Raw genomic sequence first — 12,583 nt, 5'->3', positions numbered from 1 at the left:
TGGAGGAGAGAACTTTGACACTATTAATAAGCATCGCCGTTCTCGAAAGTTTGACCAAATCGTCACAACTTATTAAGGCTAAGGCAATAATGCGTATTCCATTAACTCAGCCTTTTTATTCGACTGAGGCCAAATTTTGGTAGCGATGGATCGTGGACATTTTTGGGATTAATTTGGCAAATAGTTTAACATGTATGAGCAATAAATTATTATTTTTTTAAAAGGAGGAAAATGTATTTAGCTGTTTTTTCTTTTCTTTCTATGGTATGTTTAATTTTGTTCTAACCGAAAAAGCGATAAGGTTCCATAGTTGAAATATTGGTGAGTTTCATTCGAAATTCTTTTTCCTCAACTTCCAATAATTTTCTCGCATGAAAACTATACGCTTTAGGTCCGCGTAAATAGTTTGACATTTCTTGAAAAGCACGCAGTGACAACTTCGATTAAATATGATTTAATTTCAAATTTACCTTTTTTACCATTTATTTATCTTTCACCACATCTCTTTATTTATTTACAATTTACACGTTAAATATCCGAATAACTAAAATAATTAAGATAACAAGATAGAGATTTTGTTATAATTTGTCACCCTCTATAGTTGTAAAATTGAATATTTTTTATTTATTTTAAAGTCCAGTCATAGTCATTAGTCATTAGTCAAAACTTGTAGTCAATCTTTTTAGTAAATAAATTTAATTTTATTTGAATACACATTTGTTGATAAAAAAAAGAAAAAAAGAATACATATCTACCTTTTGCTATTTGAATACACATTTATTCTATCGTCTTCTTGTGTAACAGAGCTAAAGATGAGCAACGATGATAATCACGGATCGTCTTCTTGTCCAAGAAAATTTACGAGTTTGTATATAGCAAATCTTGATGCCCAAGTCTCTGAAGAAATGTTGTTTCTGATGTTTTCGGATTTCGGAAAGGTTATAAGATCAGTTCTAGCAAAAGATTTTAGAGGAGAGTCGCGAGGATTTGCTTTCATTGAGTTTGAAAGTGCGGATAGTGCTGGACGAGCCATGCTTCATATGGACGGAAGGTTAATAGGTAAAAACATTTCAAGTTTTTGGTTGAGTTAGTTTATATATATGAAGAACAAAAATACAAAGGTGACCAAAATACCAAATCAGTTATTCGGTATCGATTGAGTTAACATAAATAAGTTTTTTTTAGGTTTAATAATTTTTTTTTTGTTATGTGATGAGTAGGTCAGAAGATTCTATGCGTTCAGAGGACACCCAAGGTCGAAGATGGTCGAGACATATGATCGTCTCACGTTGCGTTTAGGTTTTGTGCTAAAGAAACTTGTGATTTGAGAATTATCCTTAATTTCGACGGCCGGTAAATTTTATCACATTACACATTTTTACGCTAAACTTTCAATTGGTTCTCGTTTGATTCTTCCTAGATAATAATCTCTCTCTGGTAACTTAATGAAATAGAGGTATTTTTACAGTGTGACCACGTTTCCTTCATTGTCGCTGTGTCATTATAACAATATCATACACAAAATGTCGTGTAGTTCAAATGGTTTTTTTTTCTTTCTTAAACATGCATATATACAAAAGATAGATGATACAAAAACACTGACGACTAATAGAGAAATGTTATGATACTTTATACCTTTTTTCATGAAGCAAAAAAGTTGTTCAATAAGGGAATCTTCTCCAAGTGAAATAGATGTTTTCGAATACGGTAGAGGTGAATCGTATAGAGTATTCCGGCTAACGAAACCGTAGCAAATGAGATCAACGTCAACATCCAAAAATCCTGAAATCACATCCAAAAACAAATGTAACAAAATTAACATTAAGAAAAAAAGAGAAATAATTGATAAGCATTTAGTGATTAAATACCTTGGGATTAGATACAATGATACCCAAAAGATTAGCCATCAAGTCAAGAGCCGATTGCAACGAGTTCTGAACACCTCCAACCACACAACGGTCCGATTCCGGAACAAGATCCTAAAGCAATGTTTTCAAAGCATCACAACTTAACTCAAGAGAAACAAAAACTTTGAATCAGTAATAAACAAGACAAAAAAAAATCTCAGTTTCAAATTCGTACCTGCATTTGCTGGATTACCGCAAGATCGAACATCCACAAACCAAGCCTAGAAGCAGCAACTCCAGCCATGAGCATGTAGGATGCTATTTTCTCCTTCTCAACCCAAATTGATCCAACACACACCAAAAGACAGGTCCACTAGAGAAACAAGAACCAACTTTGGTATCATATTCAGTCAGATAAATCAAAGACCGGTTAATATATAGTTTTGATCCATCAAATAACCTCACACAGTCTTTCTATATACCTGAGACCAAAAGGACCAGACTCCGGTTCTGAGAGGTGAGATACGGGATTGCATGAGAGGGTACAAAACGGTAGCAGCTAGACCAACACCTGCGCTGATTCCTCTGCCTATACCAATGATATAAGTAGGTATCCCTTTCCACTCCAATGTCGCCGTCATCAGTGTTCCAAAGCTGTATCGAGAAGAAACTATATGTATGCGATGCGAAACCAAAGCCAACACAAAAAGAACAAGAGGATAAAAAGGAAACCTGAGGACAGTGAAGAACAATAGAGCTAGAGAAACTCCAGGGAGCACAATCTCTTGATTGAGATAATTCCTCCACGCGCTAACAAAAGAAGACTCAGAGATTCTCTCAAGAATCCTTAAGATTCTGCTTCTACTTTGCGTATTCCTATAAGACTCCTCTTCGTGTAAAAGAGGAACATAAAAACTAGATGCACTATCTGTCTCTTCCGCTTGCGATTGAGACGACCTTAAACTCCTTCTCTCATCGCTTTGTACTATAGCAGGAACACCGTTATACACAGAGATAAAGAGCCAATACTCAATCCACACGGTAATAGTAGCCCAAGCTGCAAATGTGATAGCTGATGCTCTAAGAGATACAAAGCTAATGATCAAACCAGTTATAACCGGAGACAGTAGCTTAGAGCTCAAGTCAATGCCTCTAATAACAGAGTTCATTCTTGTTAAAACCGCTGGTGAATGACCTTCCGACATAACAACAACCCTGTAATAAAAACAACACAACAATCTCATATCAAAGAGTGCAATTACAATGCCATTTTATGAAGTGAATAATCTAAAAACATTAATTTACCAGTCTCGTTCGATCAAAACGGTGCCTGCAAGAGTAGAGAGTACTCCAATGGCGCCAGAAAGATTCGTCAACACGACCAATGTTGCGAAAACAGGGAAATTCTGAGACTTAAGATCAGGTACTACCAGCAAAGCAACGACTGCACCACCAGCAACAATGAAGGAGAGGTTTTGAGTTACAAGCCAGAGTCTAAGAACTTTAACATAGCTCATTCCATCAATCATTTGGCCTACAATGGGACCGAAAAGAGTGGCGGAACCGGATTCTACAACACCGTACATCGCAGTGAGAAACAGAGAGTTTGGCCAGAGGTAAATCATATACAGAGCAACAGAGAATTCCCAAGTTCTGCATATCATATACCAAAGTAAATAATCTTATGAAAATCATGTTTGGTGTTAATATATAAAGATTTGATCAGACCTTGCACCCCATCGAGCAAGAAAATAGCCGAGATAGAGAGAGATCACCATGGAACGTGGCAACGACGGCTCTTCTTCTTCTTCTTCTTCTTCTTCTTGATGTTGTTCGTTTGATAGGAAAACCCTAGTTTCTGTTTCCTCCTCCATTTCTTCTGACTACTTTGATTCTTTCCTCTGAATATCAATTGAATCTGAAAATCGGAAACATCGATCAAAGCTAATTCAGTGTTCATTGCATATCCCTGGCTTCTCTAGATTTTGCAATTCAATGGGTGCAAGCAGCTAGTAAGACATGATCACATGGATGAGATGAATAATGAAGAAAACATATAAACTGTATCAAAAAAAGGATTAAGAAAATTAGAGAGTATGCATTACATGATAAAATTTTGCAGAATTTTATTTTCTGAGGTTTTGCGTTTATATTACAAGAATTTATTTATTATCTTATTATCTAAATAAAAATTGATTTTTAGATTTTTTTTTTTTTGACATATATTTCCTAATTATAATATTATATTTCCTAATTATAATATTTTCTTTCCCCTAATTATTAGTAACTTAAATTAATGTTTAAATTTTTTGAAAAAACTAAAAATTTGAAAAACCTTAAAAGATAATTAATCTTCTTGAAACAAATTACAAATCTGAGATATGACAATTTCTGATCCGTCCAAAAAAGGTATTTTCGTTTGTGAAATATTCTCCATGTTTTGAACGTCTAGTTCAAAAATTGATTAAGTCTCTGATTACTTCTAAATTTCTTGACGCAAAGAAATCTAGAATTTGAGTTCGATTTTCAATTTTTCGTAAAACTAAACTTCATGAATATGATGACCAAAAAAAAAAAAAAAAAAAAAACGTCATGAATATCTACAAAACTCACCTGGCACAGGGACGGGTTTGAAGGATGAATGGTCGAAGCACCAAATCGAAGTCGAGGAAATTATCGCAGAAACTGAGACACATTTCTAGTTGCACTATATGGGAATTGTTTTGGGGATTAGGGATAAAAATGTCCGAATATTTCCTCATTTTTGGCGTCAACGATGATCAGGTACCATAATTTTTTAATCGTCGTTTATGTCCCGTCCGTTAGAATATCTCAGTGATCATACTAATAAACAAACAAAAAAAAAGCGCCTCGGACATCACAACGACTGAGTAAATAAGACAACGTTTTCTTGTGAGAGCCATCAGCCATAGTTTATATACACAACTTGTTACATACAATACAACAATTCGTCCTATTAAAAGCTTCAACATTATCTTCTCATTATATCTCAAATCATGAAATATATAAAATACACATACGGATAAGAAACATTGTTGTATATTAAAACATGAACTTTTATGTAGCATGCATCATGTCTTAATACAGTCAAAGTGTTGGTACCTAATTCTAAACTGATTGACACGTTATGCTGTCACAATTAAAAAATATGTACATTACAAGAAATTAATACATGACTTTTGAGTTCAATATTATTTATGTAGATTTATTGTTTTTGGTCTGAAACACCTTTTCCATAAAATTAGCAACTTTTCACAGCAAAATAGGTGGTGGCAAACGATGTTTCATCAACAAAAGAAAGTAAGAAACAATTGAATAACGTTTAGGGATGTGATTTTGTTAAAAAAAAATATGTACGTCCAACAAAATATCAAATCCCACGATGTCTAATGGGTTTGTTTCTCTATCTATTGGATCATCAACAAAATATTCTTTTTAATTAATCCACGTATCCAACAATCTATAAATGGGCTAGTTATATGGGCCGAAGCAGACCCGAAAATTAAACGGCACGTTTTGTATATTCTTATGAAGAAAACGGCATGATGTGTTAAACGCGTAAACGGCGCGTATTCTAAACCACTCTTCCGGGTTACGTAAGTCATTTATCCAGAACATTCCGACTACTCTCTCCCTGAGCTTCGGCCATGGCGGTTCGTCTCGCGAGGTCATTGGCTGCGTCACCCTCGTCACGTCCATCGTGTTTATCCCTCGGAAATCGCTTCTCAGCCTCAGATATCACTTCATCTGCGATTAACGGCGGCGAGTTTTCTGATTTCGTTAGAGCTTTCGCCTTTTATTCGTCTTCGTCCTCTTGGTGGTCGTCTCCCGATGATTTGACGGCGTCATCGAAGAGGAAAGAGAAGAAGACTACAGAGCGTTTCTCTGCCGTGATTGACGCAGTCCATGACCGGAAACTCCCGCCGGAGCTACGTGGGCGGCGCGATTTCGTAAGGTATAGTCTCTTTCCATCTTTCTGTGCTCACATTACTGTACGTATTAGGACTTTGGAATCGATATGTTATATAGTTAGGGTTCATAGGTTTCGTTGAGAATTTAATGAAAATTCAAATCTCTGGACACGTCTCTTACCTTGATTTAGCGTTTTCTTCTTCACATGTCAATTTCAAGGTCCAAGCGCAATTCAAATTCACTGTTTCCATGGTTTTGCGGTGGAGTTTTTGCAAGGCAATTCAGTTCAGAGACTAAGCGAGTTAACACCAAAGTCAATTTCTCTCTGTCTGATGATGATTCAGATGAGGAAACTGAAACTCAGGTTACTGAAGATTCAAAGAAGCAGGAGCCTCCACCTCCTCCGTATGACCCTTTCAGCAAGAAACCGGCGATTGAGGAACCAGAGGATCCTAAGAATCTCCAAGAAATATTCCACAAGATGAGAACAGAGGGTTTTACTAATGAAGCTGTGAAAATGTTTGATGCGTTGTCTAAAGATGGCCGCACACATGAGGCGTTAGAGCTCTTCTCTCAGATTAAAGATAAGAATCGAATGCCAGACGTGGTGGCTCATACTGCTATTGTTGAGGCCTATGCTAATGCAGGCCAGGCCAAGGAGACTCTCAAGGTTTTCATGCGTATGCTCGCCAGTGGTGTTTCGCCTAATGCCTATACGTATTCAGTTTTGATCAAAGGGCTTGCAGCGGATGGTAAAACACATAAGGATGCGAAGAAGTACTTGTTGGAAATGATGGGAAATGGCATGAGCCCTAATGCTGCCACTTACACTGCAGTGTTTGAAGCTTTTGTAAGAGAGGGAAAAGAAGAATCAGCTAGAGAATTGTTGCAAGAAATGAAGGGAAAGGGTTTTGTGCCTGATGAGAAAGCTGTGAGAGAGGCTCTCGAATATAAAAGAGGCCAAGTCTTTAGGACTGTCATCAACCTTTTATTTGATAAGTAGTTGTAGTGTTTGGTGATCTTTCAATAGGTAGAACAGCTGGCCTTTATGCGATGCGTCTGAGTATGTTGCTGAGTCTTTTGTTTTTTAGATGTTGACACAATTGCGCAGTAGCTTTATGTTTTTCCGTGGAATATATGACATTTTGTTGTCAGAGAAGCTTAGCTTGTTGCTTTTTTCTTGCATTGTGGTTTTATTAATCTCCCAGATGAGATTCTTCTTCTTGTGAAATATGTTATTGATTTGACCTGCTTGTAACGGATACTAACATGGGATGATGTTGCAGGTCAGAGACTGATATAATCAACGTGGTCGAGCAAAGGATATGGCATTCAATGGAAGAAGGCCACTTTGAGAACTTACCCGGTAAAGGCAAACCCTTGAACCTCCATACAAATCCTCACGCAGACCCAGCGGAGGATACATTGTATCGGATTCTTAACAAGAACGGGTTTGCTCCCGAATGGGTGGAGCTCAACAAAGAGATAAGAAACAAAGCAAAAGAATGGAGAGTTTCACTGAAGAAAGCATGGACAATGAAACTCGAGGAAGACCAATCGGGATGGGAAGAGAGATCAGATTTGCTGAAAAACGAATTGAAACAAATCAATAACATGGCAAGTATTCAACTACAAATCAAGATTCTGTTTGCGATATATAATGGTTTGCTTATGTGGTCTCTTGTTTGTTGACAGGTATTCAGGTACAATCTGATCGTTCCTTTCGGCCGTCAAATGTTTGGACTGAAGTGGGAGAAAGAGATTGATCGCTTGAAAGAATAACATCTTCAGAAGCCAAAAGGTTGGTCACACTACTATGTTCTTGTGTTTGTAGTATATCTATTGATAGTATACGAGTCAATGTGGCTATTGGTGCTTAGGCTAGATATAAAAAGAATAAGAAACAAGTGTTTGAGTTGTTTCATGTATGTTGTATCCATCAAATACTCTCTTGAAAGATAATTATAGCTAAGAAAGAAGTCTTTAGGGATCAAATCACGTTCTTTAATTTGAATAATTTCTCTAAATGAGTAGGCTAATGGAAGTCAACGAATCAAGTAAGATTGAAAAGAAAAAAAAAAACTCTTTTTTGCTGAAAAAAGAAAGAAATCGAATCTTATTTTAAGTTTTTTCCGTATTAAGTAAAAGAAAATGAGATGTGATAGCGACGAAACATCCACTAAACACATGGTTCATGTCCAACCACATGTTTCTTAGAGAACTTAAACAGAACACCACCACACAATTTCCATCTCACAATTCTTTCTCTTTCTCTCTTTTCTGTGTGAGAAAGAAGACTCAATGGTCTCCAATTGCTTAAGCCTTAGTCTCCATCTCAATCTCCATCCCCACAAACACAATCGTCATTCTCTTTCTTCTTTAAGATCTCGCACAAAAGCTAAACTCTATCAACATGTCTCATTCACAGATTCAAGCCACAAGAGTTCCTACACTTCTTGTGTGTCTACGTTCGACATTCAACGCAAAAGTAGCAAACACTATGAATTGGGCAAGCACAGCTTCAGTCCGATCCTGCCTGGTGACAACTTGGTTTTGAGCCGATCTGGTGTCATCCGCCCACGACTCTCAGCGATGACCGGCTCAGAAATTAATGACCACGGGTACGACGAGTCCCAATTCGACCCATCCCTCACGAATGACGACTTGAAACCGACAACTCCAAGCCAGAGAACGTTTTCATGGTTGGATATGTCAAGTTTATGGATCGGTCTCGTAGTTGGTGTGCCTACTTACTACCTCGCCGGGAGCCTAGTGGATCTTGGCATGGCGTGGTGGCAAGGGATCGCCACAGTTGTTACAGCCAATCTAATACTACTTGTGCCGCTGGTCCTCACCGCTCAGCCTGGCACTCTGTACGGAATTTCCTTCCCTGTCCTTGCTAGATCATCATTTGGTATCCGTGGAGCTCACATCCCGACTCTACTCAGAGCATTAGTCGGTTGCGGATGGTATGGTATCGAGACATGGATCGGAGGTGAAGCTATCTTCTTGCTCTTACCGGGTCATATTAAGAAGTCTGCTTTGTCTCATACACTACCTTGGCTCGGCACTTCTCCCCTTGAGTTCTCTTGTTTTATTGTCTTCTGGTTGGCTCAGCTTTGTATTGTCTGGAGAGGTATGGATGGAATCAGAAAGCTGGAAAAGTACTCAGCTCCAATTCTGATCAGTCTCACGTCCTGCCTCCTTGCCTGGTCCTATCTCAAAGCCGGTGGATTTGGTCACATGCTTTCCTTATCATCCAAGCTAACCTCTGCTCAGTTCTGGACTCTCTTCTTCCCGTCCCTAACCGCAAACATAAGCTTCTGGGCAACTCTAGCTTTAAACATCCCTGATTTTTCCCGGTTTGCAAAATCACAGACGGATCAAATCATCGGTCAAGTTGGTCTTCCTGTTTTCATGGGGTTGTTTACGTTTGTTGGCGTAGCTGTTACGTCCTCCACAAGTATCATCTTTGGAAGAGTCATATCCAATCCGATTGAGCTTCTCGGTCAAATTGGAGGCCTCGCCACAACTCTACTCGCTATCGTCGGAATATCCCTAGCCACACTCACTACAAACATAGCTGCAAACGTGGTCGCCCCAGCAAATGCGCTTGTGAATCTAAACCCTAAGTTTTTCACATTCGGAAGAGGAGCCTTCTTGACCGCAGTTCTCGGAATCGTGTTTCAGCCATGGAGATTGCTTAAATCGAGCGAGAGCTTTGTGTACACATGGCTCATAGGGTACTCAGCGCTTCTTGGTCCAATCGGAGGCATAATTCTTGTCGATTATTACCTGATCAAGAAGATGAAACTGAACATTGGAGATTTGTACTCTTTGAGTCCCTCCGGCGAATATTATTTCTCTAAGGGGTATAATGTCGCAGCGGTCGTCGCTTTGGTCGCCGGAATAATCCCAGTCGTGCCTGGTTTTCTACACAAGATCAGTGCTTTGTCGAAGATCTCAAATGGGTTCGTCGTTGTTTACGACAATGCTTTGTTTTTCAGCTTCATCATCGCAGGATTTGTCTATTGGATCATAATGTCTCGTCTGGGAAGGAAACAGAGCTCGTTGTCTTCTTCTTCACATCCGCTTTTGTAAATCTTTGCATTTAATTGGTTTCGTAAGTAACTAAATATAAGTCATCACAGATGTAAAATTAAACAGAAGAACAAAAGAAAAGAATTGTCATTACTCATTACGGATTTAATTTCATAATATTGATTTTCATGCAGACTAATAACTTTTTGTTAACAATGAGCATATTGGGATCTTAAATAGCTTTACGAATTTGTTACAGCCCATGGGCTTGCTTCAGCCCGTAAAGAAACTTTCAAACTTTAAGAAGTCAATATTTGTTCCATAGTGCGAATCCAATGTGATTTAAAAAACCAATCAACATCATTAACATAAAGTAACTTTGAATGCAGTAATTAATGTAGCTTTCTATTTTAATATAAACAGCTGTCACGAAACGAACTGTATCTAGATCTAAGATCTGAAACCATTAATGTATTATTATCATATGAAGACAACCATGTGCAAAGCCACGTTGAGTTTTGTTATGTATAGTATATAAAGTAAAGAGAAAGAAGGAGAAGAACATTATCACAACCATCCAAATCTTCAAGATGTGATAAATTAGCCAAGAAGTTCATCTTGTATACTCTTATAAACTCTCATCTAAATCAAATTGCGACGAAATACATTAGCTAAATCCGAAGAGTATACCGGCGTTTACCATCTCGATTCTTCCCCTGACCATATCACTTCCACCTCGCCAAGCGGGGAGATTCTTCACATCGATAGTCCAGGTTTCATATCCAGTGACTCTTATACTCGCAAGATCTAGAACAAATTTGTGGTTGCGTGTGTTTTAAGAAATTTTGACATTCGATATTTTGATCGTAGTAGCTAATGATAGTTACCTATTTTGCAGACATGGTATCGTGGCGTTTCTCTTGGGTGTAAAGCTAGGAAAAAATGATTGCTCATAGTCGGAAGTGACAATCCTTTTTATGTGATACTCGTGATTGGAATAACAATAACAAGGTTTGCAGTTGAAGTAACCTTTTTCAATCATCATATCCATTTACAACGACCTTAAGTATAAGTAGATATATGGGGATGTAACGCATGTTGTTTTCTGCGGGAAGCATTTGCACATGTTTCGTGGAGAATGAAATCACATTCCATACATGAATAATAATTACCTTTTAGATAGAACATCGTACTGCTTGAAAAAACATGTTAATGTCATAAACTTTATGATGAAAACACCTATAAAAAGCGTTTTTTCAAGCATGTGCTATCTATGAAGGTAATTACTATTCATGTATAAAATATGATTTTATCCTCCATAAAACATGTGCAAATGCTTTCTACAGGAAACAATATACGTTGCATCCCCATCTACTTACACTTAAGGTCGTTGTCAATGAATGTGATATAATGTTACTTTGACTGTAAAGCTTGAGAGCAGTGGTTTCATCTATGAGTGTGGCATAGATCCACGAATAATCCATCTGTGCATGGTTAAAGATTGGAGCTTTGATGGAGATCTCAAAAGGGCCCATAGTTGAGTTTGCTCTGGTTTTCAACATCTTCATTGTAGGATTTTGACTACTGACTCATCATGCCTTGGCTGATAATGATCTTATCTTATTTTCTCATTACAGTTTGGTTCAGAAAATGTGTATAGTGTATTTACCCAATTATGAGTACATTAGGTTTATTTGTCACAGCCCATCAAGCAATCGCAACTTTTAAAAATAATCCACTAATTATTGATAAATTTGAGACGTTTCAGAAAGGGAAAACATTATGCGAATTTTCAGGTTCACTAATTATTACTAGTTCAAACAAAATCTAAAAAAAAACAGTTATATATATATATATATATATATATATATATATATATATATGATTTCCTTTTTTGTAATCTTAAAGTTATCTTATTTTAAAATTAAACCGAAATCTAAAAGAATTAACAAACTCGATTTCGATTTGGTTTAGGAATTAGAAAGCTTCTGCCTCCTCTATATAAAGAGAGCGAGTTCTAAAACAATCATTCATGAAGCAAAAAAAAAACAAAAAAAACTTTTTGCTCTGACATTAATTACCTATACCGAAATCAAAAGCCAAGTTATGGGGGACCAAATTCCGTTGTTGCATAGACGAAGAAAGATTAGAGTCAATGGTTTTGCCATTGATTCTTGTCACATAACGTTAGCAAAGTGGATTTTTCAGACATATCCAGAAACTACAGACCATGTCAAAGTGCAAAACCAAGCTCTCAGGAATACTTAAATGAACCTTCTCTGCGACATCATCGGGATACTTTACCACACGCCTCTTGGTTATCTCACCGAAGCAGAATTGAGCAAAGCTTCAAAGGATATGTGTGATCTGACACAAGCCGGTTTTAACCTGGATTGGTTGCAGTCAAAGCTTGACATGGTTTCCTTGGAGAAGAAGACTTCTGAAGAACGGATTCTGGAACTCAAACTAGAGGTCAAGAAACTCGTGATGACTGCGACTGATCTCAATAGTGAGAGGAAAAAGGAGAAGAAGAAGTTGAAGAAGCAACCAAGCTGGATACACGCAACAAAAGATGGGCGACTATATTTTAATTTTTTCTAAAACACTTTAGAATAACATAATGGTTATTTAGGGTTATCTAATCTTTTTTTTTTTTTAATATTATTATTATGGATTGTTTATCTAGAAACAATAATCATGTATTATTCGGAAAAAAACATAATTAGATACCCCTACGTTTTCTGTAGTAGGTTTTCTAGTTT

At 37.2% G+C, this 12,583-nt stretch overlaps 6 protein-coding genes and 1 non-coding gene across 13 annotated transcripts; 5 read left to right on the top strand and 2 right to left on the bottom strand.

The window, feature by feature from the left end:
* The first annotated feature begins 794 nt into the window (after positions 1 to 794).
* AT5G03580 (RNA-binding (RRM/RBD/RNP motifs) family protein) lies at positions 795 to 1,553 on the top strand. Its single transcript, NM_120439.2, has 2 exons — positions 795 to 1,059; positions 1,221 to 1,553. Exons 1-2 carry the CDS (start codon positions 813 to 815, stop codon positions 1,277 to 1,279), a joined length of 306 nt encoding a protein of 101 aa, NP_195978.1. The 5' UTR covers positions 795 to 812; the 3' UTR covers positions 1,280 to 1,553.
* IREG2 (iron regulated 2) lies at positions 1,402 to 4,765 on the bottom strand. Of its 4 annotated transcripts, NM_001203288.1 has the most exons (9): positions 4,413 to 4,479; positions 3,953 to 4,020; positions 3,576 to 3,765; positions 3,153 to 3,500; positions 2,580 to 3,062; positions 2,330 to 2,501; positions 2,083 to 2,220; positions 1,869 to 1,979; positions 1,571 to 1,782 (listed from the first exon to the last, which is right to left on the bottom strand). In NM_001203288.1, exons 3-9 carry the CDS (start codon positions 3,719 to 3,721, stop codon positions 1,642 to 1,644), a joined length of 1,539 nt encoding a protein of 512 aa, NP_001190217.1. In that variant the 5' UTR covers positions 3,722 to 3,765; positions 3,953 to 4,020; positions 4,413 to 4,479; the 3' UTR covers positions 1,571 to 1,641. The 4 variants fall into 4 exon arrangements, with proteins under 4 accessions (NP_195977.2, NP_001332410.1, NP_001190217.1 ...); NM_120438.4 differs by lacking the exon at positions 3,953 to 4,020 and having other exon boundaries at positions 1,402 to 1,782; positions 4,461 to 4,765; NM_001342716.1 differs by lacking the exon at positions 3,953 to 4,020 and having other exon boundaries at positions 1,472 to 1,782; positions 2,330 to 3,062; positions 4,461 to 4,763.
* Positions 4,766 to 5,464: 699 nt separating this feature from the next.
* AT5G03560 (Tetratricopeptide repeat (TPR)-like superfamily protein) lies at positions 5,465 to 7,920 on the top strand. 4 transcript variants are annotated; one of them, NM_001342715.1, is made up of 4 exons: positions 5,476 to 5,823; positions 6,000 to 6,810; positions 7,067 to 7,397; positions 7,476 to 7,832. In NM_001342715.1, the coding sequence occupies exons 1-2, from the start codon at positions 5,516 to 5,518 to the stop codon at positions 6,781 to 6,783; spliced, it is 1,092 nt and encodes a 363-aa protein (NP_001331042.1). In that variant the 5' UTR covers positions 5,476 to 5,515; the 3' UTR covers positions 6,784 to 6,810; positions 7,067 to 7,397; positions 7,476 to 7,832. The 4 variants fall into 4 exon arrangements, with proteins under 4 accessions (NP_568123.1, NP_001318470.1, NP_001331042.1 ...); NM_120437.4 differs by lacking the exon at positions 6,000 to 6,810 and having other exon boundaries at positions 5,465 to 5,823; positions 7,476 to 7,920; NM_001342714.1 differs by having other exon boundaries at positions 5,465 to 5,823; positions 6,000 to 7,397; positions 7,476 to 7,920.
* Positions 7,921 to 7,936: 16 nt separating this feature from the next.
* NCS1 (permease, cytosine/purines, uracil, thiamine, allantoin family protein) lies at positions 7,937 to 10,070 on the top strand. Its single transcript, NM_120436.4, has one exon. It carries the CDS (start codon positions 8,082 to 8,084, stop codon positions 9,879 to 9,881), a length of 1,800 nt encoding a protein of 599 aa, NP_568122.2. The 5' UTR covers positions 7,937 to 8,081; the 3' UTR covers positions 9,882 to 10,070.
* Positions 10,071 to 10,488: 418 nt separating this feature from the next.
* AT5G03553 (uncharacterized protein) lies at positions 10,489 to 11,389 on the bottom strand (the record flags this gene model as incomplete). Its single annotated transcript, NM_001342713.1, has 2 exons — positions 10,489 to 10,612; positions 11,239 to 11,389. The coding sequence occupies 2 exons, from the start codon at positions 11,387 to 11,389 to the stop codon at positions 10,578 to 10,580; spliced, it is 186 nt and encodes a 61-aa protein (NP_001332490.1). The 3' UTR covers positions 10,489 to 10,577.
* Positions 10,879 to 11,215, top strand: MIR822. The gene has a single exon (NR_142692.1). It is a non-coding gene; the product is annotated as a microRNA ath-MIR822 precursor (primary transcript).
* Positions 11,390 to 11,801: 412 nt separating the features above from the next.
* On the top strand, positions 11,802 to 12,580 carry AT5G03550 (MATH domain/coiled-coil protein). The gene has a single exon (NM_001342712.1). The coding sequence runs from the start codon at positions 12,090 to 12,092 to the stop codon at positions 12,420 to 12,422; it is 333 nt and encodes a 110-aa protein (NP_001318469.1). The 5' UTR covers positions 11,802 to 12,089; the 3' UTR covers positions 12,423 to 12,580.
* The last annotated feature ends 3 nt before the right edge of the window (positions 12,581 to 12,583 follow it).

This window comes from Arabidopsis thaliana, chromosome 5 (genome assembly GCF_000001735.4).
Source record: "Arabidopsis thaliana chromosome 5, partial sequence".
NCBI classification, from domain to species: domain Eukaryota; kingdom Viridiplantae; phylum Streptophyta; class Magnoliopsida; order Brassicales; family Brassicaceae; genus Arabidopsis; species Arabidopsis thaliana.
Note: the sequence above shows the minus strand (reverse complement) of the source record. Positions and strands in the feature narration are given on the sequence as shown.

Coding starts and splice junctions, on each gene's coding strand:
- AT5G03580 (NM_120439.2), top strand. CDS start 813: ATGAGCAACGATGATAATCACGGATCGTCTTCTTGTCCAAGAAAATTT. Junction 1,060..1,220: donor TATGGACGGAAGGTTAATAG/GTAAAAACATTT, acceptor TGTGATGAGTAG/GTCAGAAGATTCTATGCGTT.
- IREG2 (NM_001342716.1), bottom strand. CDS start 3,721: ATGGAGGAGGAAACAGAAACTAGGGTTTTCCTATCAAACGAACAACAT. Junction 2,221..2,329: donor TCTGGTCCTTTTGGTCTCAG/GTATATAGAAAG, acceptor TTGTTTCTCTAG/TGGACCTGTCTTTTGGTGTG. Junction 1,980..2,082: donor CGGTAATCCAGCAAATGCAG/GTACGAATTTGA, acceptor ACATTGCTTTAG/GATCTTGTTCCGGAATCGGA.
- AT5G03550 (NM_001342712.1), top strand. CDS start 12,090: ATGAACCTTCTCTGCGACATCATCGGGATACTTTACCACACGCCTCTT.
- AT5G03560 (NM_001342714.1), top strand. CDS start 5,516: ATGGCGGTTCGTCTCGCGAGGTCATTGGCTGCGTCACCCTCGTCACGT. Junction 5,824..5,999: donor GGGCGGCGCGATTTCGTAAG/GTATAGTCTCTT, acceptor GTCAATTTCAAG/GTCCAAGCGCAATTCAAATT.
- NCS1 (NM_120436.4), top strand. CDS start 8,082: ATGGTCTCCAATTGCTTAAGCCTTAGTCTCCATCTCAATCTCCATCCC.